Source organism: Heloderma suspectum, chromosome 4, assembly GCF_057233095.1.
Source record: "Heloderma suspectum isolate Gila_16-S chromosome 4, 16-S_ref, whole genome shotgun sequence".
Lineage (NCBI taxonomy): Eukaryota > Metazoa > Chordata > Lepidosauria > Squamata > Helodermatidae > Heloderma > Heloderma suspectum.
This window is the reverse complement of record NC_139461.1, coordinates 264,993,593-265,019,315: the sequence shown is the minus strand read 5'-3', so window position 1 is coordinate 265,019,315 and position 25,723 is coordinate 264,993,593. Positions and strand designations below refer to the sequence as shown.

The 25,723-nt window shown below is 44.1% G+C and overlaps 1 protein-coding gene across 1 annotated transcript in view; it reads right to left on the bottom strand.

The window, feature by feature from the left end:
• Positions 1–25,723, bottom strand: part of LGR6 (leucine rich repeat containing G protein-coupled receptor 6) — a 207,511-nt gene that overhangs the window by 103,026 nt on the left and 78,762 nt on the right. Inside the window, exon 4 of the mRNA XM_084853644.1 lies at positions 9,067–9,138. Coding sequence (XP_084709770.1) covers positions 9,067–9,138 — 72 coding nt within the window. The remainder of the gene's footprint in view (positions 1–9,066; positions 9,139–25,723) is intronic.

Genomic DNA, 25,723 nt, shown 5'->3' with positions numbered 1-25,723 from the left:
GCAGATTGTAAAAAATGCAGATTAATGAGGAAACAGGACAGAGCAGACTTATGAATGAGCACATGAAAAACTGACACAAGACTGGAAATAGTCTGATCTTCAAGCTGCTTCCATCATCTTTTATTTTCATTTGAAAGATAAACCCCGAGAATTTGTTTTGATCTTTTAATCCAATCAGGCCTTCTTATTTAAAATGCAGTAATTATAAGTTATAGCACCTGCTTGCTTTGAAAGTCTTTGGCTTGCTGTTGGCTGGCAGAGAAACAGGCAGTATACCCATCTGCTCTAGGTAAGAGCTTATAACCACAAAGTTGTTAATTAGCCTGACACACGACTCTTTCAGAGTATTCAGTGTTACCACACCTATAAAACTGCTGGTAGACAGACACTCTGCCAGAGAATCACAACTGGATCACTGGATTAAATGACTGGCATCCAACATGTAGTTTAGAAACTTTGCCATCAGGTGTAGATGTGCCTCTTCAGCTCCTTCCATTTTGTGCAGATGAAGGACAGATAAATGTACACAAGAAATCTTCTTCCTCAGTACATTACACAAAATCTTCCATCTATCCCCCGCCCCCGCCCTCAGTGCCACCATTTAATTCTTCAGGCTTTCTGACTGTGTTTCTGCAGAGCAGAAGCTGCAATGCCAAAGCAAACACTGTTGCTAATTCATGGCAGCAGTCATCAGAAATATTAACCAGTGCTTCAGAACAGGACAGTGTGATGTGGTAGGGATGAGCAATGCAGCACTATAGCATCTAAACCAGGGGTGCATAACCTTTTTGGTATGTTATGCTGGTTCAGAGGTCACATATGCACACCTGGACACATGCACATATCCATAGATACATCCCAGTGATCTAGCAGCAGCAGGGAAAGAGTGATATGTATGTAGATTGCTGGGGGAGAGAATGGAGAGATGGTAGCAGTGAGGAAAGAGTGATCCATATCAGGATCGCTGGGGGAGGGAATTTGGCACCGGTGGCAGGTGGGGTGGTGTTGGGGCACCTGTGGGGCACCCACAATGCAGGCCTTAGTGGGCTGCATGTGACCCCTGGGCTGTGGGTTGTGTACCCCTGGGTTAAAACATTTCACTGCATGATGGTTACTTTTGCCTGATGTGACGCAGGTGATGTGTCTCTGCTATCACTGACAATGATGATGATGCCACAATGGAGAGCAGCTTGTTGCAAAGCAAAACATGATGTTCTGGTTGGTCCCAATTAAGGTATTACCTTACTGTGGCATTGGGATTTTTTCCTAATGGACCAGTAGGGTTTCCTACAAGTTTTGAATACTTGATACCTCAACCAGTCTTTCCAGAAGAGGTTAGCGGCAAGAACTGTTCTACCATATGGGGAACACAGTTTGATCCATAAAGTAATACAGTCCCCAAAGGCAGGCCCAGATGAGGATTTGTTTGCAAAGATGGAATATAAGATAACAAAACACTGTGAAAACCACGTAGGATTCCAGGTACTGGTGAACCATTCTGATATGATGCAAGTTTCTTGTTTATTCATTCAGTCGCCTCTGGTTCTTCGTGACTTCATGGACCAGCCCACGCCAGAGCTTCCTGTCGGCTGTCACCACCCCCACCTCCCCCAAGGTCGAGTGTTTAAATGGATCTATATTATACCAGTCTATTGGCCACTTCAAATACTAAAATACTACTACTAAGCATGGTAGTGCTTTCAAACACTGTAATAGTTTTACAGGGCTTTAAAGTGTCCAAAGTACGTCGCAGACATTACAAATCCAGATAGGCTTGCCATATTCCAGCTCCCTAAATCTAGGCAGCCTAATTTGCATATTGTGCAAATTGCTTATCCAGACCCAAACTCATAACAGCAGTTGCACTGTTACCATGGATGATGGACAAACTGCAAGCAAGTACTCATGAGCAATACGTGAGTTATTACTTAGAACTCCATGCTTAGGGGCTCTAGGCACAGGTGAATTTATCTTTGCTTTCTCTGCTGATTTGGGCATATTATGACATCATAAAGGCAAACAGTTGCCTTTAACATAGGTAATGGGACCCACCCACCCCCTTCACCACATTGAACATGCAAATATCATGGAGAGAAGCCTTCCCCAACTTGGCACCTCCAGCCTGGCTGGCTGGAGGATGCTGGGAGTTGTAGTCCAACTCATCTGGAGGACACCCGGTTGGGGAAGGCTGATGTAGTGGAACGATAAAGGCAACACTGTACAATTCTTTGTATCATCTACTTTCCCTTGCCCCCAATCTGCAAGCCTTCTAAGTCCCACATTAGTGTGGAATACTTTATGGAGTGCTGCCTGATTTCCAGGCAGTAAGTTAGTGCTCTGTGAAATGACATGCAAGCCCTATAACTCAGGGCAAATGGAAAAAACACTGCCTCTAGGCAATGTAAATAAGCGACTCAGATCCCCAGTCATCTTGTGATGTTTGGAAGCCACTCTGCAGTGATATATGGATGTTCCAGGTTGGCAATAAATATATAGAAGACTTGTGGAAAATTACTCATAGAAACTAAAACAGGAAAAGTCCTTGATACAAACCTGGTCTTTCTTCCTATGTAATGACCATCCCTGGGAAGATATAGAAATAATAGAAGGGAATTTGGCATATGGCCAGTTTGAATAAAGAAGCATTGGCAGCCCTAATGAAATCTGAGGAAATCAGCTTAGCTTTAGATCTGCCTTAACTCACAAAGCAGCCAGCTAAGGGGAAAATGGTTGACTCAACGACTTTTCATCTCTCTCAAATCAGACCTAATTTATCCTAATAACCACAAGTATAATGGGACTTAATAAGCTCTCCAAAGAGGGGTTGTCTATATTAAATCTGGATTTAAGAGGAAAATTGCCATTGTTGAGGGAAGGATAGAGGAGCTTGGGTTCTCCTTTACTGTAGGAAGGATGCAAGAAAGAAAGGGGAGATGGCTGGTTCATTTTCATCTTGTAAAATATGCCTGTAGCTTGGTTTGCATGAAAATCACCTCCAGTTGATCTGCCCTAACCATTCCGTGAGCTGGAATTGCATGGGGGATGTAGTGTGTAACACAGCCTATCAATAGGTGCATCTACACAGCAACTTGGCAGAAGTTCCCATGATTATTGTCATGACCCTAGAGTCCACCAGTGGCCTGAACATGGACTCAAAGGCTGAGGAACAGAGGAATCTTCAGGCCCAGGGACCACTGTGGAACCAGAGGCTCTCAAGCCCAAGATGCCAGAGGCCCCTGAGCCCCAAACCATTGGGCCTGGACCAACATCTGTGGTCTCTGAGCCTAGCTCCAGCACTGGGTCAGCAGGCCCATCTCCAAGAGCTCCACATCCCATGGAGCTGATGTACCAATATCAGCAGTACCCCTGGCATGGATGATGGAGACGTGCAAGACTTCAGGCCAGAGGCCTTTAAGGCTTCCACTTTGCAGGACAGGGCGGAGTTTGGGAGGGGGCCTCTAGACTGAAGCATAAAAGGCTTCAGTCTGGCCCTGAGGGCTCCTGCTCAGACTACAACATGGCAAGTATGGTGGCTTGAAAAAGTTCTGTGATGCCAGAAATATCTGTGGCTGTATCCTTGGATGGGTGGATCATAGGGTGAACCTCCATGAGATCATGGGAGAGCTCAAGCTGTATCACTTGGAGGCGATTTTGGAAGTTGTTGTTATATCCAATGCACATGTTACAAACAAAGAAGGACTGCAGATGTGATTTTCATTCTCATTTCTGAATTCTGACATATCACATCAGTGAGGATGGATGGTGAGATTCATATGCTTGAAATGACCCAGGGAACCCACAGATCTCACTGCAGTGAGATACACAAGCCCCAATGTCATTTGTGACATTAGAGGTGGAAAGTCAGATCTCAACCACTGTGACTGAGTAACCTTTAGTATTCGACTCCGGATTCTACTGATGGAAATCATTTGCAGCAACCCAGTTCTTCATGCTGTTACCATGTATCACTAAATGTTGCCCATCAAGAGATTTTCAGGCTATGAAGTGTTCTTAATTTTTTTCTTTAAAGGGACAATATTGCCACCCTGTAGTTTAGCACAACACCAAATACTGAAAATCCAATACTTTGCAAAGAAAAATGTTACCTCTTTCTCTCGTACCAGAGGTGTGTTTTTGTACTGCTAGGTTTTGCCCTCCAAAAGTTAGGCATTTCCCATAAGCTGTAAATCACACTGGCACTTTCCCACAAGATGTAAATCAGCTGTGCACTGGTGTCCACCTGGCTACTCCAAAGGATGCCTACCACAATCCCAGATGAAGTGGAAGCAAAGACGAGAGAACGACACCCAAGTGTGATTCCTATTGCAACCATCATGCTTATACACAGAAACCTATGGTTTGGAGTCTTATTATGGCACACTGTTTCTCCTTCCCATGGATGGTACAAGGATGGTTCACTTCAGTGGAATAAATTAAAGGATCTCCACTTGCCCCCACTGAAAATGTTGATTATTCAGTTTCAGCAAATGCATTACAGCTAATTGTTGAGGGGGAAAGTAGGTGCTTCATAAGCTTGGATACTGTCCAGACCACATGATGGGAGAAGAAAGCTCGAAATCACCTCCTTCATATTGAAAAGTGTACTTGCTTTGAAAGAGATCATACAAGAATGGGATTTCCTCCATAAGTACATACCGCCATTTGCTTTGAGAAGGCAGTTCCTGCAATGAACCCATATCCCTTTCAGAGATCAAAGTGCCTCAAAAACTAATTTGCTGAGTTTCCTCATGACCCAGCCTTCTGTGGGGGCAGCAGAGATCCCACAGCTGAAATGTAGAGTCACCTCTGGGCTAGATGGTTTTAACCACACAGGTGTGTGTGTGGAAAAGAAAATTATAAAGAGAGCTGTTTGAAATAGGAATCACAGAGGGATTGTATAGTGAATGGCATTGCATAATGACTTGACATGGAACCAGGCAAGGCATCTGTCATTATGAAAATTATCTTAAAAATCTCTAAAGATCATATTTATTCATCCCAAAGATAACACTGTCTGTGTGCATTCTCTATTAGCCTCTTATGGAGAGTAATAAGGCATAGAGGGTTACCGAGGAACAGCATTAAAGAACAATTTTCATCTGGGCATGACTGTTACAGGTGCTTCTAGACAGTGGGTTTGTGAGTGTTGTCAATCTGGCCCTGAAAAATTTGTGTAATACTATCAATACTGGTCCTGAAATGGTCGACTAGTCTAATTAAGTATCCTGAGCAGGCACCAAACTCATATTAAGACCCTAGTCTCATGTGCAAGCAGAGCTTAGATGTATATTCTGTGACTGAGCCTTAAAACATCTCTAAACTAAAAACTGTGAAAGCTAAATAAAAGCCTGTGATAGATTTGATCTTGTTTGCTGAGAAGCTATAAAGAAACAACAGAGATGGCTTTTGTTTTAAGGCCAAGTAGGTGCTGATAAGACACCAAGTGAAGAATACAACTCAGATATTTGGTGTTCTAGTAACTGGGAGGATGGCTTTCCTTATGTCTCATTGATGGCACCTGCACTGACAGTGGAATGAGAATTTCTTACTTGACGTGCCATGGCTGGTGGCAGTATAATTATTATGTGAATGTGATGCAAATGTTCTTGTGTCCTAAGAACAATGACAAGATGGTGCAGATAATCGGGGGGGGGGGGGTCTCCACTAGCAATTAACTCCGAGCTGGCTACATTTGGATAGATGACATTGTGGCCATCCCACAGCCACCCTGGAGCTTATCACAGAAAAAACAGTTCTTCTGAGGCTACTTTTAGTCTGATTGTTTTCCATAATTCGGCTTATTGAATTCCATAATTCCATAATTTAGCCTATCACGGCTAAAGCAGGGACGCAAATGGCATCCCCTATGCCATTTGTGTCCCTGCTTTAGCCGTGATAGCTATGTAAATATATATGTAGCCTATCACGGCCCAGTGTAGGGATGCAAATGGCGGCTGCTACGCCGGCCGCCATTTGCAGCCGCAGCAGCCCAGCAGCAGATGCACCGGATAGCCGGCAGCAGGTAGGTCCATTCTGGGGGGATTTTGGGGGTGGTGGTGGGGGTAGTCTGTTCCACCACAGACTCTGAGGGGCCGGATTCTAAAGAAGTCCGTGGCAGATTTCTCCGCCATCCCTAGGCATAACTTGGGGAAGGAGGTGTCTCCTCAGAAGTAACTCCCATTGTGTTCAAGAAGTAACTCCCATTGTGGTCAGTGAGGCTTGTTTCGTAAAAATCCATGCTTCATATCTTTACTGTTTGCATTGTTGAAAGGAAGTAATTAATGAGGTGGGGAGGGGGGAGAGAGAGAAAGATTGATTTTTGGCAAGACCATTTAATGGGAGGAGACCTCCTAGGATTTTATCAAGCAACAAAGGATCTGCAGCTGTGTTTCCTTACTGTTTGCTTTGTTGGTGTGAGGAAGTAATTAGTGCTAAGCTTCGATCCACTGCATTATGGGAGTATCAGCAGAAGGAGAAAGGAGAGCCTGGACAAGCGGGGGGGGGGGAACTCTCTTATTGGTTGAGCAGCCCCCACCAATCTGATGATGTTTACTCCAGTCCACCCACCCCACCTGGAAGTATGTTCTGTGTAGTGACTTATACTGGTACGATGCACTCGCTCGTGGAGCCCTGCACAGACCAAAGCACACCAAAGCTGATTCCTTGAAAAAATCTGAGTAATCCTACATTTGCTTTGTCGTGGAGAAACCCCCCAGAAACTTAAAGAAGATGTACCAGGAAGGAATTTGCCAGCCAGATAACATACCCAGATGTTGGTATTTTGAAGAAGCTTTAAAGACACTTGAAAGAGACTATACATGGGCAATTCAGAACAACAAAGGACTGTGCAAGGACATGTCCCATAACAAAATGAAGGGGTAAACATAAGGGTAATGGGACAGGGGGAAACCTCACCTCTAGTTGGTGAACGGTTGTTCCCATCACCATTGTAAGCCCACCTCTGACTAGAACAAACATATATGTCCACACGTTGGGGTCTGGGAGGTACTCAATTGTCTACATTTCTTTGCTTCTGACTCTTTACTAGATCACCAGACTTTCTTCATTGGAACCAAGGGATCTTGGTAAATATGTACCTCTTAGGCATAGTTAGCCAAATTTCTATTATAACACTTATAACTTTTCTGCTGATGTCAAAATGTTACATTATTTCTGAACTTAGCATTATTTTTGGAATTAAAATTATGTTTAGTTAAGTCCAGTTCCAGTTATAGTGCCATAGATTTAAGTTTACACTTTAGGTTTTATTTAATCCTTTCAGTGCTTATTAGGGACACTTACTTCCATGCATTGATACATTATGTGTATAAACTGATACAGACACACACTTCACCCTTTAAGTGCCTAGAGAAACTTAGCAATGCTTTAGCTTTGTTTTGAAAGCTTAGTAACATGTAGGAGGAAGTCAAGTGGAAGTTGTATTAGTCAACATGTATCTTTGGCATGGTGATGGACTCGACCTTGGGGGAGCTCGGGGTGGCGACAGCTGACAGGAAGCTCTGGTGTGGGCTGGTCCATGAAGTCACAAAGAGTTGGAAGTGACTGACTGAATAAACAACAACAATCTTTGGCATTGAGAATCATGTAGAATGCAGAAACATGTGAAGTGTTTCTCTGAGTCTGTTGTGATGATATTGTCCATGTTTGGACCTGGTTTGGTTACCTACTAGGGAGTTCTGAACTGTCATGGTCCCTGAGTCCAGACACAGTGATCTGGATATGGACACAGAGGCTGAAGAACCAGTGATGCCAATGGAGGAACCACTGGGCCTGAGCACCCCTGCAGAACTGAAGACTGAGCCCAGGATGCCAAAGACCCCTGAGATGACAATGAATTCCAAATCCGAGACACTGGAGACCCGAGAACTGCCAAGCCCAGTTCCAGCACTGGGCCAGCACACTCATCTCCAAAAGCTCCAGGATCTATGGAGACAACGCACCAGTGCAGGCAGTGCACCCAGCATGAGTTCTTGGAGAGGCAATAGTGTACTAGGCTCCAGACCAAAGTCCTGTCCCTTTAAGGTTGTCCACTTTGCAAGGAAAGGGTGGAGTCTGAGGGGGGCATTCCTGCTGTCCAGGCATAAAAGTTTCCCTCTGGTCTCAAGCCTGGTCAGAGCAAGTTGCTCACTAGGAGCTTTCCTTGGTACTGTGACATTTGGCTGGCCTTGCTGCTGGGAGCCCAGTGGGTTACTCCTTGGGATCAGAACACAACATCAACCCAGATAAACCCAGATTCTGTCACTGATAACTGGTTACATATGACCCCATTTTCAAGAGTCATGCATGCGAGACACTTGAACGCCACAGGTGGCCTGTGCTGATCCCCATGTTGATAATTACTAATCCTAACAAATTAGCCGGATTAGTCACAGTACAAATCAGCGATGGCAGCACAACACTACTGGACTACTTGATGTCTCTTTGGGTGATATATCCTCCCACCCACTTCTGGTGTAGCACTCCAGTTGCTGACAGAAGCTGCCATTTGGCCGAAGCCATAGTTTCTTAAACTTCAAAAGAGCTTATGATGCAGTTTGAAACTTCAAAGTAGGAGTGTTAGATAAAAATGTGTGTGGTGCTGGGGGAACCAGCTTCTGATGGTGTGACTATTCACAGTGTTCTGAAGGTAGGCTTGTTGTTGTTTTTTGGAGAGAACATTTATTATGTTAATAATAACATAATTTTGACCCTTCAGCTCAAAAACAGCACTATTGTCTTTTTCAAAGAAACAAAACAAAACAATGGAAAGATGCTTAAGACAAGGGCAAGCAATCAGGATGAAGGGGTTGCAAGGCCTAGAGCATAAGGCAGCCTTCAAAAGTGTTAATTTAATAGTTCCAGAAATTTGTGTTTGTATGAAAATCAGCTTCCTGTTCTAAAATTTTGGATGCTTTGTACCATATTGTTTTCTCTACTCCCTAGCCAGAAGACTGGAAGCCTGCTCTTAAGCTTCCTGTGGACACACTACTGCATTTCTACCCAACTATTGAAAATCACTTGCTTGAGAGATTCCACAGCTTGCAATGACAATCCGTAAGGACTTACAGTGATTGAAGGTTTGGAAGATCCCACAGAGCCTCTGCTGGGATCCGACTGAGTTGATTGTTCTGTAACATCCTATAATTATATAAAAGAGAGAGAGAGAGAACTTTCAAAAATGAACCCTCAACACAATGGAATATACATTTCCCACCAAACAAGATTTCAGATTTTGTATCTCGATGCTGTTCAAGATACAAAAACATCCACTACCACACAGTACCATGCTCTCCTTAGTCCATTCATCCTGACAGCACAGCTTCTGTGCTAACATGAATTATGAGACTCAGGCAGAAACATTTCTTAGAATAAGCAGGTTTCATGGAGACACTCACACAGAGAACTGTCCACGTTCATCTTCCTGGTAGAAAAACCATGGGGATACCTCTCATGGGTCTGCAATGCAGCTTTTATTTGGTTCCTATTACTTATATCACAATCCTGCTGCACAGCAAAGCAGAGGTATTGTGAGAATACAGTAATCTGGAGTAGGCAACCTAGTGCCCTCCAAATGTTTTGGACTGCAATTCTCATAACCCCTGACCACTGGCTATGCTGGTTGAGGCTCATGGGTAGAATAGAAATTGCTACAGTATCCTGCTCAGGGGTTTGGAAATATTGGTAAATAACTGTAAAACTCAGCCACAATATTTTTATGACTTGGAATCACTGTAGTCACAGAGGTTGTCACAGAGAGGAAGGGCAGCATCTCTTCTCGATCATCCCAGAGTGTAGGACACGGAATAATGGGCTCAAGTTACAGGAAGCCAGATTCCGGCTGACATCAGGAGAATCTTCCTGACTGTTAGAGCAATATGGCAATGGAACCAATTCCCTAGGGAGGTAGTGGGCTCTCCCACACTGGAGGCATTCAAGATGAAACTGGACAGCCATCTGTCAGGGATGCTCTGACCTGAATTCCTGCACTGAGTAGGGGGTTGGACTCGATGGCCTTGTAGGCCCCTTCCAACCCTACTATTCTATGATTCTGTGATTCTAGTGAAATATCACAGGGCTGTGCATCGACCCATTCCCTTCACAGATGAATGGGAAACACATGAGAAAGCCGGAGAAAGAAAAGGAAGACTTTATAAAGAGCAGAAGTCCAATATAGATATATGAATGACTCGGGTATCACAAGCCAAGTATTTTTGAAAGCTCACAGAATGTGGACTGCTGTAATAAAGGATTACTCTGGTAACTGGAGAGCAAGGAAAGAAGGTACAGTTTCTCCTCCCCAGCACCACCCCTTTCTTTATTGCACCATCTAAATACACTGGCTAAACATCTGATGAGCAGGCAGGGATAAGCGACAACGTCATCGACAAAGGGAGAAGTAAGCTGCACTGTGTGGGGCCGGGCAGCTCATTTCTCTCTATGGAACAATAGCACTAATCACAGGGTTTAGTGGACATGGTGCAGTTTACACTGGGAGTAGCTGTCCAGCCCCACTGCTTTTAGTAAACATCTCAGGCTAATGATAGTCATTTGCATTTACCCACGTAAACATCAGAAGCACAACGTGGACAGTGCTGGTCCCTAACATGCTGTGTTTTGTCTCTTGAGTGCAAAACAACAGAGGAATAAAAAGGTGATTCCCAGCAAAATATTAGTCCTCGTATTAAAGAAGACCCAGATGGAGAAAAATAAACACACAGTTTCACAGATCTATTATGTGCCAAACATAAGAAGAACCCTGCTAGGAATACATCTTATAACGTATTACACGATAGTACTGAATTACATATATAAAAAGGAGACTGTGATGGAATAATTGCATTACTGTATGTGATAGAACAATAAACACATAAATGCAAAATGCGTCTGGTACAAAAAAATGCCTATAACAAACCCCTTGGCAGGTAACTGGCCAGTTTCAGTATTTGCTTTCATCATGAGTGATCATGTGAAAAATGGACACGCAGTAAACTCCCCCAGTCAGGCTCGTTATTGGGCTTGAAAAATCTGCAGAGGGTAGCTTTGTTGTTGTTCAGTCATTCAGTCGTGTCCGACTCTTCGTGACCCCATGGACCATAGCACGCCAGGCCTTCCTGTCCTGCGCTCTCTCCCGGAGCGTGCTCAAGTTCATATTCATTGCATCCGTGATGCTATCTAGCCATCTCATCCTCTGCCGTCCCCTTCTCCTTTTGCCTTCAGTCTTTCCCAGCATCAGGGTCTTTTCCAGAGAGTTTTCTCTTCGCATTAGGTGGCCAAAATATTGGAGCCTCAGCTTCAGTATCTGTCCTTCCAATGAGCACTCAGGGTTGACTTCCTTTAGGATGGACTGATTTGACCTCCTTGCAGTCCAGGGGACTCGTAAGAGTCTTCTCCAGCACCACAGTTCGAAAGCATCGATTCTTCGGCGCTCAGCCTTCCTTATAGTCCAGCTCTCACAGCCATACATTACTACTGGGAAAACCATAGCTTTGATTAGACGGACCTTTGTCGGCAAGGAGATGTCTCTGCTTCTTACTATGCTGTCTAGGTTTGCCATAGCTTTCCTCCCAAGGAGCAAGCATCTTTTAATTTCATGGCTACAGTCACCATCTGCAGTGATCTTGGAGCCCAAGAAAGTAAAATCTGTCACTGCTTCCATTTCTTCCCCTTCTATACGCCAGGAAGTGATGGGGCCAGTTGCCATGATCTTCGTTTTTTTAATGTTGAGTTTCAAACCAGCTTTTGCACTCTCCTCTTTCACCCTCAACAAGAGGCTCTTTAGATCCTCTTCGCTTTCTGCCATTAGGGTGGTATCGTCTGCATATCGGAGGTTGTTGATAATTCTCCCAGCAATCTTAATTCCTACCTGTGATTCATCCAACCCGGCGTTTCTCATGATGTACTCTGCATATAAGTTAAATAAGCAGGGTGACAATATGCAGCCTTGTCATACTCCTTTCCCAATTTTGAACCACTCAGTTAGTTGTTCCATGTGTGGTTCTTACTGTTGCTTCTTGACCCTCGTACAGGTTTCTCAGGAGACAGGTAAGGTGGTCTGGTACTCCCATCACTTTAAGAATTTGCCACAGTTTGTTATGATCCACACAATCAAAGGCTTTAGCGTAGTCAATGAAGCAGAAATAGACATTTTTCTGGAATTCTCTTGCTTTCTCCATGAAGCAGCGAATGTTGGCGATTTGATCCCTAGTTCCTCTGCCTCTTTGAAACCCAGCTTGTACTTCCGGTAGTTCTCGGTTCGCATACTGCTGAAGCCTAGCTTGTAGGATTTTGAGCATCACCTTGCTGGCATGTGAAATGAGCGCAATTGTGCGGTAGTTTGAACACTCTTTGGCGTTGCCCTTCTTTGGAATTGGAATGTAAACTGACCTTTTCCAGTCTTGCGGCCATTGTTGAGTGTTCCAAATTTGTTGGCATATTGAATGCAGCACTTTAACAGCATCATCTTTTAGGATTTTAAATAGCTCGGCTGGAATACTGTCATCTCCGCTAGCTATGTTGTTAGTAATGCTTCCTAAGGCCCACTTGACTTCACTCTCAAGGATGTCCGGCTCAAGTTCAGTGACCGCACTATCATGGCTATCAGGGACATTCAGATCTTTCCTGTATACTTCTTCTGTGTATTCTTTCCACCTCTTCTTAATCTCATCTGCATCCGTTAGGTCCCTGCCTTCTTTGTTCTTTATCATGCCCGTCTTTGCACAAAACGTTCCCTTGAGATCTCTGATTTTCTTGAAGAGATCTCTAGTCTTTCCCATTCTGTTGTTTTCCTTGATTTCTTTGCATTGTTCATTTAAGAAGGCCTTCTTGTCCACCTTGCTATTCTCTGGAACTCTGCATTCAGTTGGATATATCTTCCCCTTTCTCCCTTGCTTTTCGCTTCCCTTCTTTCCTCAGCTACTTGTAAAGCCTCATCAGACAGCCACTTTGCTTTGTTGCATTTCTTTTTCTTTGGGATGGATTGAGTTGCTGCCTCCTGAACAATGTTACGGACCTCCGTCCATAGTTCCTCAGGCACTCTGTCTATCAGGTCTAATCCCTGAAATCTATTCCTCACCTCCACTGTATATTCATCAGGGATATGATTTAGGTCATACCTGAACGGTTTAGTGGTTTTCCCGACGTTCTTCAATTTAAGCCGAAATTTTGCAACAAGAAGCTCATGATCTGAGCCACAGTCAGCTCCAGGTCTTGTTTTTACTGACTGTATAGAGCTTCTTCATCTTTGGCTGCAAAGGACATAATCAATCTGATTTCGATACTGACCATCTGGTGATGTCCATGTGTAGAGTCGTCTCTTGTGCTGTTGGAAAAGAGTGTTTGCTATGATCAGCGTGTTCTCTTGACAAAACTCTATTAGCTTTTGTCCTGCTTCATTTGGTACACCAAGGCCATGCCTGCCTGTTATCCCAGTGATTTCTTGACTTCCTACTTTAGCATTCCAATCCCCTATGATGAAGAGGACATATTTTTTTGGTGTTAGTTCTAGAAGGTGTTGTAGGTCTTCATAGAACCGATCAACCTCAGCTTCTTCGGCATCAGTGTTTGGGGCATAGACTTGAATTACTGTGATGTTGAATGGTTTGCCTTGGATTCGTACTGAGATCATTCTATCATTTTTAAGATTGTACCCCAGTACTGCTTTTCCCACCCTTTTGTTGACTATGAGTGCTACTCCATTTCTTCTAAGGGATTCTTGCCCACAGTCGTAGATATGATGGTCACCTGAATTAAATTCGCCCATGCCTGTCCATTTTAGTTCACTGATTCCCAAAATGTCGATGTTCAATCTTGCCATCTCATGTTTGACCACCTCCACCTTACCTTGATTCATTGATCTGACATTCCAGGTTCCTAAACAATATTGTTCTTTACAGCATCGGATTTTCTTTTCACAACAGACATATCCACAGCTGAGTGTCCTTTCGGGTTTGGCCCAGCCACTTCACTCTTTCTGGCGCTACTTGGAAATTCCCTCTGCTCTTCCCCAGTAGTATACTGGACACCTTCCGACCTGAGGGTCTCATCTTCCGGCGTCATATCTTTTAGCCTTGTGATACGTTCCATGGGATTTTCTTGGCAAGAATACTGGAGTGGGTTGCCATTTCCTTCTCCAGTGGACCACATTTTGTCAGAACTCCCTGCCATGACCTGTCCGTCTTGGGTGGCCCTGCACTGCATAGCTTATGGCTTCACTGAGTTACGCAAGCCCCTTCGCCACAACAAGGCAGTGATCCATGAAGGGGATGCTTGGTCTATTCCAAACTCAATTCCACACACTTCAGACTCAGTTCAGGTCACGGTCCCGTTGATGCCACTGGGAGTGCAACAGGGTCTGATTCTCACTCTTCCCCCACACCACCATGCTTATCCAACTCACCTTGCTTGCTGCTCAGACAATGCAGCGGTGGAATTGAGAAAGAGCAGGAGGTCTCTTTCCTTGTTCCCTTTTCTGAGACTAGACTCATTGCTATAGCTGCATGCCAGGCACCGAGAGCACTGAGAAATTTGGTTTTCCCAGAGCAACTGACATCTGTTATAGCATCTATTTGTAGCAAGCATAAGGAATGGGAAGGAGAAAGATGGCCTCCCTCCCTTCCTCCATTCTAGCACTGCTAGCAGGGAGTTGGAAATGGAAGTGTGAGAGGATCAGGACTTCTCTTCTTTAGCACGGATTAAAATCTTAACCAGAAAATAACTTTTGGAGCCATAATGCTTGCCTCACATTTGCAGTGAATATTACAAGCTGCCAAAACCCACATTTCCAAGCTAGAAAATATGGATTTCAGCAACAACTCTCTGGACAATAATCAGAACTCCATATCCACGAGATGTGGTAGCTTCAGCTGGTCTCTAGGGAGCTCCACAGTAGGAGATCCTGGCTTTTCAAGAAGAACCACAGTGGGCAACAGATGATGCATTTAAAAAACAATATAGTTCCTAGCGAAACCAGGAGAGTCTTCACTTGAGAGGGACTTGCTTGATGTCAGTGGCTGATGTACTCTATTGTCACAGCAGATCTTTGAAAGTAGAGGCAATATGGTCCTTCTGGCTGCCATGGCATAGCTGATCTGAAGTCACAGATAAGCAGGGCAGTTGTGGGCTGGGCAACTGTCAGTCTTTGGAGAACTTAGAACTGGAATTCCTGGGTCAGGGAACAATTTTTTCTAAGTTTGCTTAATGTTACTAAGTTACCCTGGGTTTTCAAATTACACTTTTCAGTAAAAATAAAAGAGCAGTATCAAAATCTACTGCTGAAAACAGACTGCAGAAGATTACATTTGCAGCTTATCAGTATCCAATATTGCTTGAGAAGGAGGGAGGTGAAGAGAGCCTTGTTACTGTTGATTCCTAGAATTGAGCCCCTTTCATACCACGAAGAACCAAAATAATGATCCTTTCTATAGGCAGTTGTGGACTTCTTGCTTTAAGTCTCTTAAAAGTTGCTGTTTTTTTCAAGAGATGAAAGCAGTTTATTGGCTTTTAAACTATGTTTTAAGAGTTGCTTTGCTTCCCAATCCGCCCCCATCCAATAATGGAGCAGAGTCAATTAGGCAAGAGAGGCTGGTTCTGATGTAGAGACCACATGGGAAAGCAATCATCCTTCTATTATCTTTTTCATCTAATCTAGGTGAGAGAGTGGGTGTACTAGATCAGTGCTTGGGTGGGGTAATGGACTGGATGAGGCCTAACAAACTGTAGCTCAGTCCATACAAAACAGAGGCCCTGTCTGTAGGTGCTTCCTCTGTCCAGATGAGTGGTGTTCAATCTGTTCTGGAGAGGGTTGCTCTCTCCCTCAAGGATCAATTGTAGCTTGGAAATTGCACTGGATCCAGCATTGTCATCAGAGGCTTGAGTGGCCTTGGTGGCAAGGAGAGCTTTTTACCAGCTTAAACTGGCATCCCAGCTGCAACCCTGTCTGGATGTGGGTAAAATAGCTTCAATCCATGCCATGGTAATCTCCCATTTGGACTACTGTAAATTGTACTGGTTAGAAACATATTACACCAGTTCTTTTTCACCTTCATTGGCTCTAAGTCCATTTCTATACCCAATTCAAGGTGCTGGTTTTGACCTCTAAAACTCTGTATGGTTTGGGACTTTGGTATCTGAAGGACAGCCTCCTCACATATGTACTCACCCACACCTTAAGATCATTAACAGAGATTCATCTCCAAGTGCCCCCTCAATCAGACCTTTGGAGGATGACTACATGATAGAGGGCCTTCCCCACTGTGACTCCCACCCCGCCCTGGGTATGGGATGCTCAGCCCTTTGAGGCTCACATGGCACCTATATGGACATCCTTTCAGCACCAGGCCCCACCAAGAATATGAATATTTCTCACAGACTTTTAAAGGTTATATACATAGGGAAAAAAGCCCTATGGGGAGAGACTGAAAGAACTGGGCATGTTTATCCTTGAGAGGAGAAGACTGAGGGGAGATAGGATAGCGCTCTTCAAGTACTTGAAAGGTTGTCACAGAAAGGAAGGCCAGGACTGATTGATTGATGGATTGATTGATTATACCACCCAATAGCCGAAGCTCTCTGGGCAGTTCACAAAAATTAAAGGATCTCTTCTTGATCATCCCAGAGTGCAGGACACGGAATAATGGGCTCAAGTTACAGGAAGCCAGATTCTGGCTGAACATCGGGAAAAACTTCCTGACTGTTAGAGCAATACGACAATGGCACCAATTCCCTAGGGAGGTGGTGGGCTCTCCCACACTGGAAGCATTCAAGACGAGGCTGGACAGCCATCTGTCAGGGATGCTCTGACTTGGATTTCTGCATTGAGAAGGGGGTTGGACTCGATGGTCTTATAGGCCCCTTCCAACCCTACTATTCTATGATTCTATATTCTCTTAATGTTTATAATAGTCACCTGATATTACTGAAGTATTGTAAATATTACACTCCATTTATGTATATTAGTTTTTTAGTCCTGTCTTTGCTCTCAAGTTTGGTTTGTTGTATTAATTAATTAATATGAATATAGCTGTTTATGCTTCTTGATTTTAGTGTTTAATTTGATTTAAGTAAAATGGAGCCAAGATTCACAATGTCAAAGCATCGGGATTATTATGTCATCTGTCATCACCCATCCCCCACCCCAGGCTTACCTGTTCCATCTGAGCTTAACTGTGATCCTCACGGTAGCTTGTGGGAAATGGACTTTTCAGCAACAACATATTTTTGAGCTGTCACTGTTTCAATGCAAAGTATTTTGGGGTGGCTTGGTCTTGAATGCATAATTAAGACCCATTTGCAAAAGACCTACAAAACATATATTATACACAGAGAGCAAGAGACGGATTAATACAACTGCCTGCATTTGGGGGGGGCATGGCTGTGGCGACTGTCACGATGAGCAACTGCACTTCAAAACTGACCATTAGACTGCTGTCTATGTGCCATGTCATCTGAATAGCACTATGGAATCTATCTAATTCAGTCAGAGGAAAATGACTTGAGAAATAGAGTAAGTCTGCATCTACACTTCTTCGATGATTATTACTGTCTCCAGCATTTGGGGATGGTTCATATGCATGGGTCTGACAGCAAGGACCCCAGTGGGACTCTGGGTGGTGCTTTGTGAATATGTGAGTTTGTGCATGTGTGTGTAATAGAGGCGAGGCAGGGCTCTGGGGCTGATCCACTTTTCCCTGAGAATGCCTCTGTTTATTCACTCCCTTTGGTTTTAATGATTGAGCAAGATGAAAGGGAGAGAGGTATAGATCAAGGGCTGCTCGTCCGCCACTCCAGGGAGGGATTTAAAGAGACAGCATCGATTCATGTGTTTCCCCATGCCTTCTGGGGAAAGCTATTCATTTAGTCATAGGAATGCTTTCCCACATGGCCCCCACATCTGAAGCAGCCTCTCCCACCTAACTGACTGACACTCTGTGAATCCTTTCTCGATGATGACTCCTTGCATGCTCTCTGTAACAAAAACATTCTCGTTCTACTCCTGGAGTTGCTGTGCTTCCGTATTTTGCCTGAACTGTTCTTACACTCAGCTATACTGTTGCAGCTCTATTGTTGTTGTTCAGTCGTTCAGTCGTGTCCGACTCTTCGTGACCCCATGGACCATAGCACGCCAGGCCCCCCCGTCCTGCGCTCTCTCCCGGAGCGTGCTCAAGTTCATATTCATTGCATCGGTGATGCTATCTAGCCATCTCATCCTCTGCTGTCCCCTTCTCCTTTTGCCTTCAGTCTTTGCCAGCATCAGGGTCTTTTCCAGAGAGTTTTCTCTTCGCATTAGGTGGCCAAAATATTTGAGCTTCAGCATCTGTCCTTCCAATGAGCACTCAGGGTTGATTTCCTTTAGGATGGACTGATTTGACCTCCTTGCAGTCCAGGGGACTCGTAAGAGTCTTCTCCAGCACCACAGTTCGAAAGCATCGATTCTTCGGCGCTCAGCCTTCCTTATAGTCCAGCTCTCACAGCCATACATTACTACTGGGAAAACCATAGCTTTGATTAGACGGACCTTTGTCGGCAAGGTGATGTCTCTTCTTCTTACTATGCTGTCTAGGTTTGCCATAGCTTTCCTCCCAAGGAGCAAGCATCTTTTAATTTCATGGCTACAGTCACCGTCTGCGGTGATCTTGGAGCCCAAGAAAGTAAAATCTGTCACTGCTTCCATTTCTTCCCCTTCTATATGCCAGGAAGTGATAGGGCCAGATGCCATTATCTTAGACTTGAATTACTGTGATGTTGAATGGTTTGCCTTGGATTCGTACTGAGATAGCTCTATTGTACAAACGCCATTATAATTATTCTTGTGCATTAGTTTCATCTGCCTCTGTTGATCAGTTTATGGGGGTGGGAGGGTGTTGTTTGCTGTTCTCCATGCTGATATTCTCTGGTCGTACTCACCTCCACATTGTAGATTCTCCAGACTGGGATGTTTTGCAGGACACCTGGTTTTCTTCTTCACATGATCAAATTGGCATGTTGAAAAAATGGGGATGAGTGGATCTGTATGGTGAACTACTGATATGACATTGTATAAGTAGAAAAGTAGAATGAATTATGAGTATGTGATGAAGCAACTATACAAGCACTTTTTCCACACGATGAATTCTCAACATACCAATTTGGGCATGTAAATTGGCCCTAATGTTAAGTCCTACTGGCACTGCTGAAATGAGTAACAGAAACAAAGGGGGTATAGGACATAATTGAGTGTGATGAATGATTAATGGGGACATTCAAGTAATTGGGCCACTCTAATCTCGGATCCAGGAATTCTGAGGTAGTAGATCAGGCTTCCCCAACCTGGTGCCTTCCAGATGTGTTGGACTACAACCAACATCATTTCCAGCCAGCAAGGCTGGGGAAAGCTATGGTAGATGGTTTCACAGAAATTGTCAACTACTGCAGGATTTCTGCAGAAAAGACTTGGGTTTTTTGCTCAGTTTCACATACTACTCTTGCAGCGGCCACTTCCTGATAATCTTCTGGCAGATCTGACAATCATCTTGTGGCAGGTCAGACAATCATCTTGTGGCAAGTCAGACAATCAAGGTAGCTGAGACCTGGCATAAAGTAAGATCAGTAGTGTGTAAATCACTCCTTCTCACATTCCTCTGTCAATCCTTCTTACTCTCTCCCTCTCATAATGTCCACACAGGCCATAAAGATGCGATTCTTTTGACTCCATCTGCTGACCCAAAGCTTGTCTCTTCTCACTACTCATTATCACTTTTGTCCTAACTAAAAGATTGAAATTCTACAATGAGATAACACATCTTTCTATAATGCACATGTCACATGCCCCATCTACCAGGAAATGTGTATTTGACTTCCATTATCTAGTTACTTACAGCAGCCTTATCTGAAATGACAGGACTCAGCAACCATTATCCATAATTTCAAATGGTGTTTTTTTAAGAAGGTGGTTCAGTGGTTTCTGTTGCTGTATGTTTTTAGTGGCTGTCTTTAGATCTTAGGATACAATGGCTGTCTGAAATATGTTTTTCCTGCTTTTTATTTATTTATTATTGTTTTTGTTACTTATTTTAATATTGATGTGTGTGTTTTTATTGATTTTGTTATATTTTATATGCCGCCTTGGGAAAATATTGTATTTTGAAAGCGAGCCTATACATCTCTTAAATAAATAAATAAAGAGATGCATTATCCTGAGTCAGTGGTCTCCATTATGAGAATCAGATACTATGTAACTGAATTCTGCTACAGTCCAGAATGCAGCAGCCTGCCTGGTTGTCACTTTCTACAACCCAAAATACCTCCTCCTGAATCCCAGATTTGTGGAAGTGGGCTGTGGGGTGTGGGGTTGGAAGAGATGTACTCTGATGATGCTTAACTGTGGTTATTTTATTTATTTTATTATGTTCAGGGTTTAATTTGTGCCAACGTACATCCCTTGAATCTGTTTACAATAACAAAATGAGTCCTGGAAGATGTGAATCAATAATGAAGAAAAGGGCTGCTGAGCATGTGCAGAGATCACAAGCTGAACATGAGCCAACAATGTGATGCGGCTGCAAAAAAGGCAAATGTTATTTTGGGCTGCATTAATAGAAGCATAGCTTCCAAATCCTGGGAAGTACTAGTTCCCCTCTACTCAGCACTGGTTAGGCCTCACCTGGAGTACTGTGTCCAGTTCTGGGCACCACACTTTAAGAAGGATGCAGACAAGCTGGAGAGGGTTCAGAGGAGGGCAACAAAGATGATCAGGGGACTGGAAACAAAGCCCTATGAAGAAAGACTGAACGAACTGGGCATGTTTAGCCTTGAGAAGAGAAGACTGAGGGGAGATAGGATAGTGCTGTTCAAGTACTTGAAAGGTTGTCACAGAGAGGAAGGCCAGGATCTCTTCTCGATCATCCCAGAATACAGGACACAGAACAATGGGCCCAAGTTATAGGAAGCCAGATTCCACCTGAACATCAGGAAAAACCTCCTGACTGTTAGAGCAGTAGGACAATGGAACCAATTACCTAGGGAGGTGGTGGGCTCGCCTACACTGGAGGCATTCAAGACAAGGCTGGACAGCCATCTGTCGGGGATGCTCTGACTTGGATTCCTGCACTGAGCATGGTCTTATAGGCCTCTTCCAACCCTACTATTCTATGATTCTATGAGAGTGCCTTTTCTTCAGCACCAAGTAACAAGTCTATCCAGAGACCAGACAATTTCATTTCATTTCATTTATTATATTTCTATACTTCCCAATAGCTGAAGCTCTCTGGGCGGTTCTCAATAAAGAAGTGGGCTTTATTGTATCCGGGGCTCCTAGGCAGGGTTGAATCCTGACTTCTTTTCTGAAATGAAATGCTGCACTTCACATGTTTCATGGCTCAGCACTAGCATTCAAAAGACTTTCTGTGCATTTGAGCCCTTTTGATCTGTCTTTGCTCGAATTTAAGCCCTGCATAGCTGTGCGTTGGTGCAGCAGGTGAGCAAAGGACACCCAAAAACTCAAGACAACTCCAGAGAAGGAAAGTTCCATTCGAAGCTGTACATGCTGGAGCTGGGGTAAGTTTTCTGGGTATTTAATTTTCATTCCTTGCCTGGAGCATCTTGGGTCTGATGAAAGCAAGAGTCTTCTTGGAACTCCTACGTGGTGGTTTTAAAGCCCCGTTCTAACAAGTCCCCTGAAAGATTTGCCTTTGTGCCCTATGGCCTCTACAGCTTGTGCCTCACTCACTGTCCTGCAATTCCAATAAAGGGTGAAACACACAAAAGTTGGTGGCATGTGTTCTCACAGAAACAGAGAGACTCTGTAAAATCCAGAAAATTGCAGCTACACCCACCTGCTTAGCAATAAGCTGACTCACTTCATTACCGAAAAACCTCTCACCAGGTTCTTTGCAGGAGACACTAAATTAAGTATGCATGCATGGCTGCAAGCGTAACATATTCCTTCAACCTTAGCATGAAGCAATGTAAACTAGTTTTGCTTCAGGCAGCAGATTTCAGAAGGGGTGCTATTGTCCTGACTTCAGTCTCCATTTCATTGTAGAAACATGTTCCAGTCCTCTAGAACACAGCATTGTTTATATTTTTGGCTTCAAGTGCAAAAATATCCAGAGCCCCTAAGACAGGAGTGGGGAATCTCCGGCCTGTGGACCAAATCTGGGCCACCGGGGGTCCCAATTCTGAGATAGTTCCTGAGATGTCCACCCCCCTTTCCTCTGGTCCCACCCCCTTTCCCTGATCATCTGGTGGTTTCCGGGCTTTTGTACAGTTTTTTCCCCATTCTAAAAGGTTGAAATGCGTCTCCTAAAGCTTACTTACTGGCAATAAGAGCTTTAAGCTACAATCGTCTAATTTTTTTTGTATTTTGGACTGCCCCTTTTCCTTCAGCCCCTGCCTGCTTCTGGGATGCAGCCCCTGACAGCTTCTCTGAATTTGCCCCCCAGCTGAAAGAACGTCAACACCCCTGCTGAAACATGCATGGCAAAGAACTTGGGTCCTAGAGAAAAGGACTCGAACAAACAATTCTATGGACTGGCTTGCTATTCATTGTTTATTGTTTAAATTTATTATTATTATTATTATTTGCTATAGCTGTTTTAATTGTTTTGATTTTAACATGTTGTAAACAGCTGCAATGGCCTTTGGGCTGAGCATGTGGAATATCAATGCAATATAAAAATAGTAAAAACTAAAAAGATCTAAACGATATGGTAACACTCTTTAATCTGGGATAATTAAACACCCAGGTTGGCAGCTGTGCTGTTGGGCCTACAGTGTAGCTCCTTCATGTCGTACTGTAATGAATCTTGGGCATAGGCTGGTGGTAACTTTTGTTCTCCTAGCTGGGCGCTGTACATGGGGCAACCCACAAGAACCACCACAGCAATATGGAAAACATATCAGTCCTATTCAGGCATTCTAATTCTGGGTAAACCCACGAGGAGAGGAAGCACGCTAGCCCTACTCCCTCCATCATCGCATTCATCTTGTAGGCCCCTTCCAACCCTATGATTCTATGATCACTCTCTGCATGTGGAGGGTGTCTTTCGGGGGCGTGGAGCTTCTTGTAACCATGGAGGATTTCCACCCAGTTCAGAATATTGGAAAATCAGCATTCTAAAGTGCATGCAGAACTGCCATGGAGACAGGAGGACCCTCCTCTTCAAAATGCTGCTGTCCATAAGTTCAGGGCAACAATGGAGGGGGCATGCTCCATCTCCTTATGTGTTTACTTTGTATAGAATCAGAACACCTGAATAGCGCTGTCCTGTGTTTATCTCACATTAGTCCTAATCAGCAATATGAACTCAACTGGCAGAATACTAGAGCAGGGTGAGGCATATTTGGACTGTTGGAATTAGAAGCACTGGAACTGCATACCCTCATTTTCTATACCATGGTGCCCTCCAGATGTTTGGCCTATAACTCTCATCAACCCCAGGCACTATGGCCAATGGTCAGGCATTATGGGAGTTGTAGTACAAAATAATTGGAGGGAACCAATTTGGGAAAAGTTGGATGTATCTCATCCCCAAAACAAGGGCTATCTGGACATCTTCTTAGAGCATCTCTTAATACTTCTTCAGATGACAAGTCCCTCGCCTTGAGATGAGAGCTACTATGAGTAATCCTGTTGTTAAAATAGATGCCCACTTTATACTCCTGTCAAGTGGGATAAAGCTAAGAGACTGGTTTCTACTGCATCACTTGCTCACAGGATTGTCTTGGGAGCACTTGAGGATGTCCAGCACGAATTTCCACTCCCCTGAAGTTGCCACAGTTTCCCCTCTGTGGTATGCCTCCAAACCTTTTTCTGATGCTTGGGGTAGGTGGGGGTGGGTGCTACTACTATTATTACCTGCAGGAGGCGCTATTTTAGTTTCAGTGAGACCAGCGTACTTCCTACATTTTTAGCTATTTCACTGGGAAATGCTCCAATGTAAACTGATGAAGAAAGGCTTTCAAAGCCCACAAGTTTCCTGTGCATAGTGTTGCCCTTGTTGAAACAGGGTGGGTTTGCTGTGGTTTTCTTCGTTCCTTTGATTCAGTGCCTAATGCAGGCAGTGGATAAAGCAGCAACTCATCTCTAAACCCAGGGATTTAGGGCAGGATTCTTTAGAAGGCCTAGTAAACAGTACTGCACTCTCTAATCCCGGGAGCAGGTTACTACCTGCTTCCTTCATATAAACTTTGTCGGCTACAGCGATTTCACATTGCAGTTGGGTTCCAAACATGCCCGCAGGACTGAAATGTTTATTGCAGGAGAGAAGGGATTGTAAAACATCTCCTTGGAAAGAGGGAAGATGAAGATCTGAGCACCCACCAGAACCAGATTGCTTGTGCAATATCATGAATAAATAAAGACAAATAAGCATCTACCTTACCAACTTTGTAATGAAGGTGACCACAGGTGGTCTGAGGAAGAGGTCTCCAATTCAGTTAATCAGTAGTGGGATGGCTGCTACTACATATGCTTCAGAACAGGGCAAGTACCAGGGACAGAGCTATATCAAAGAATTAGAGATGGCAGTGGCATGGCTATATAAGCCTAACGTCTAATGAACTGTTGTAAACCACCCAGAGAGCTTTGGCTATTGGATGGTATAGAATGGAAATTGTTGTTGTTATATTATTATTATTATTATTATTATTATTATTATTATTATATAATGCCACTGCATTGATTCTGGACTAATATAAATCATAGGAGGCTACTGGCAATTATAGAAATCTCCACACAACATATATTACAGGCTCCATACCAACCCTTACAAAGCCAAACCCTGCTCTAGTTCCTGTGCCAATGCTTTCTCCCCACCAGTAGTGTAGTGGTAACATCTGAAGTGCGGGCACCCATCATGACAGTCCCCATAGACATTCCCCCAAAGAGAGACCAGAAATTCAGGCAGCCGTGCTGATTCATAACAACAAACCAGTTCTAGCAGTTTTCATCTCCACTAGGAGCACGTCTTTTGTAAAGCTAATGGGTCTGAATTACCCATTCAAGTCAAACTCCCCCAAATACTTTGCATTACAACAGGGAACAAGATATCGTTGCTGGGAAAATGCGTTTCCCCCAGCTGCTTTGAGGATTACACCTAAAGTCACAGGTAACAGGGAAGTCTGAGGGGGTGGCAGGTGATGACACTGTTCCCACTAATAAAACAGTGCCGGCGCTGCATTCCTGGGGGCCTGGCTCCACTACACCACTGCTACCCACATTCTATACTTCTGTAAGTGCAGCCAAGCATGGCAGTCCAAAGCTGAAATAGTATTGTTAGTAATCCTATGGGGATAGTTGGCCACCTCTGAACTCGGAGGCAACCGACTAGCCAATGCAGGACAGTCGGAGTGCAGAGGGGATCTTCACCTCCGCACTCAAGCCACCCTGTATTTGCGGCTAGACAGCCGATTTCAGCAGTCTAGCTGGGGCAGCTTGGAGAGCGGGAGGGAGGCCAGACGGCACATAGGAAGCGTTGTACCAGCACTTCCGCCGTCCCCTCCCTTCCCCGCCCCCAGGAACACCCCCTTTCCCCCTACTCCATGCTGCTCCTCCAAAGTCGGTTCCCGGAAAATGAAAAATCCTATGGCAATCTAGCTGCTGTCTAGCGGCCATAGCATTGTGCCCTTAAGTATTATTTGGGATAATTTCCAAAGGGGTCGCTGCCAGAGGACTTTTCTACATGAAGCTTTTAACCAGCACTTTCTGCTTCCCAATTCTTTGAGGGATTAAGATTGGCTCCTTTACACG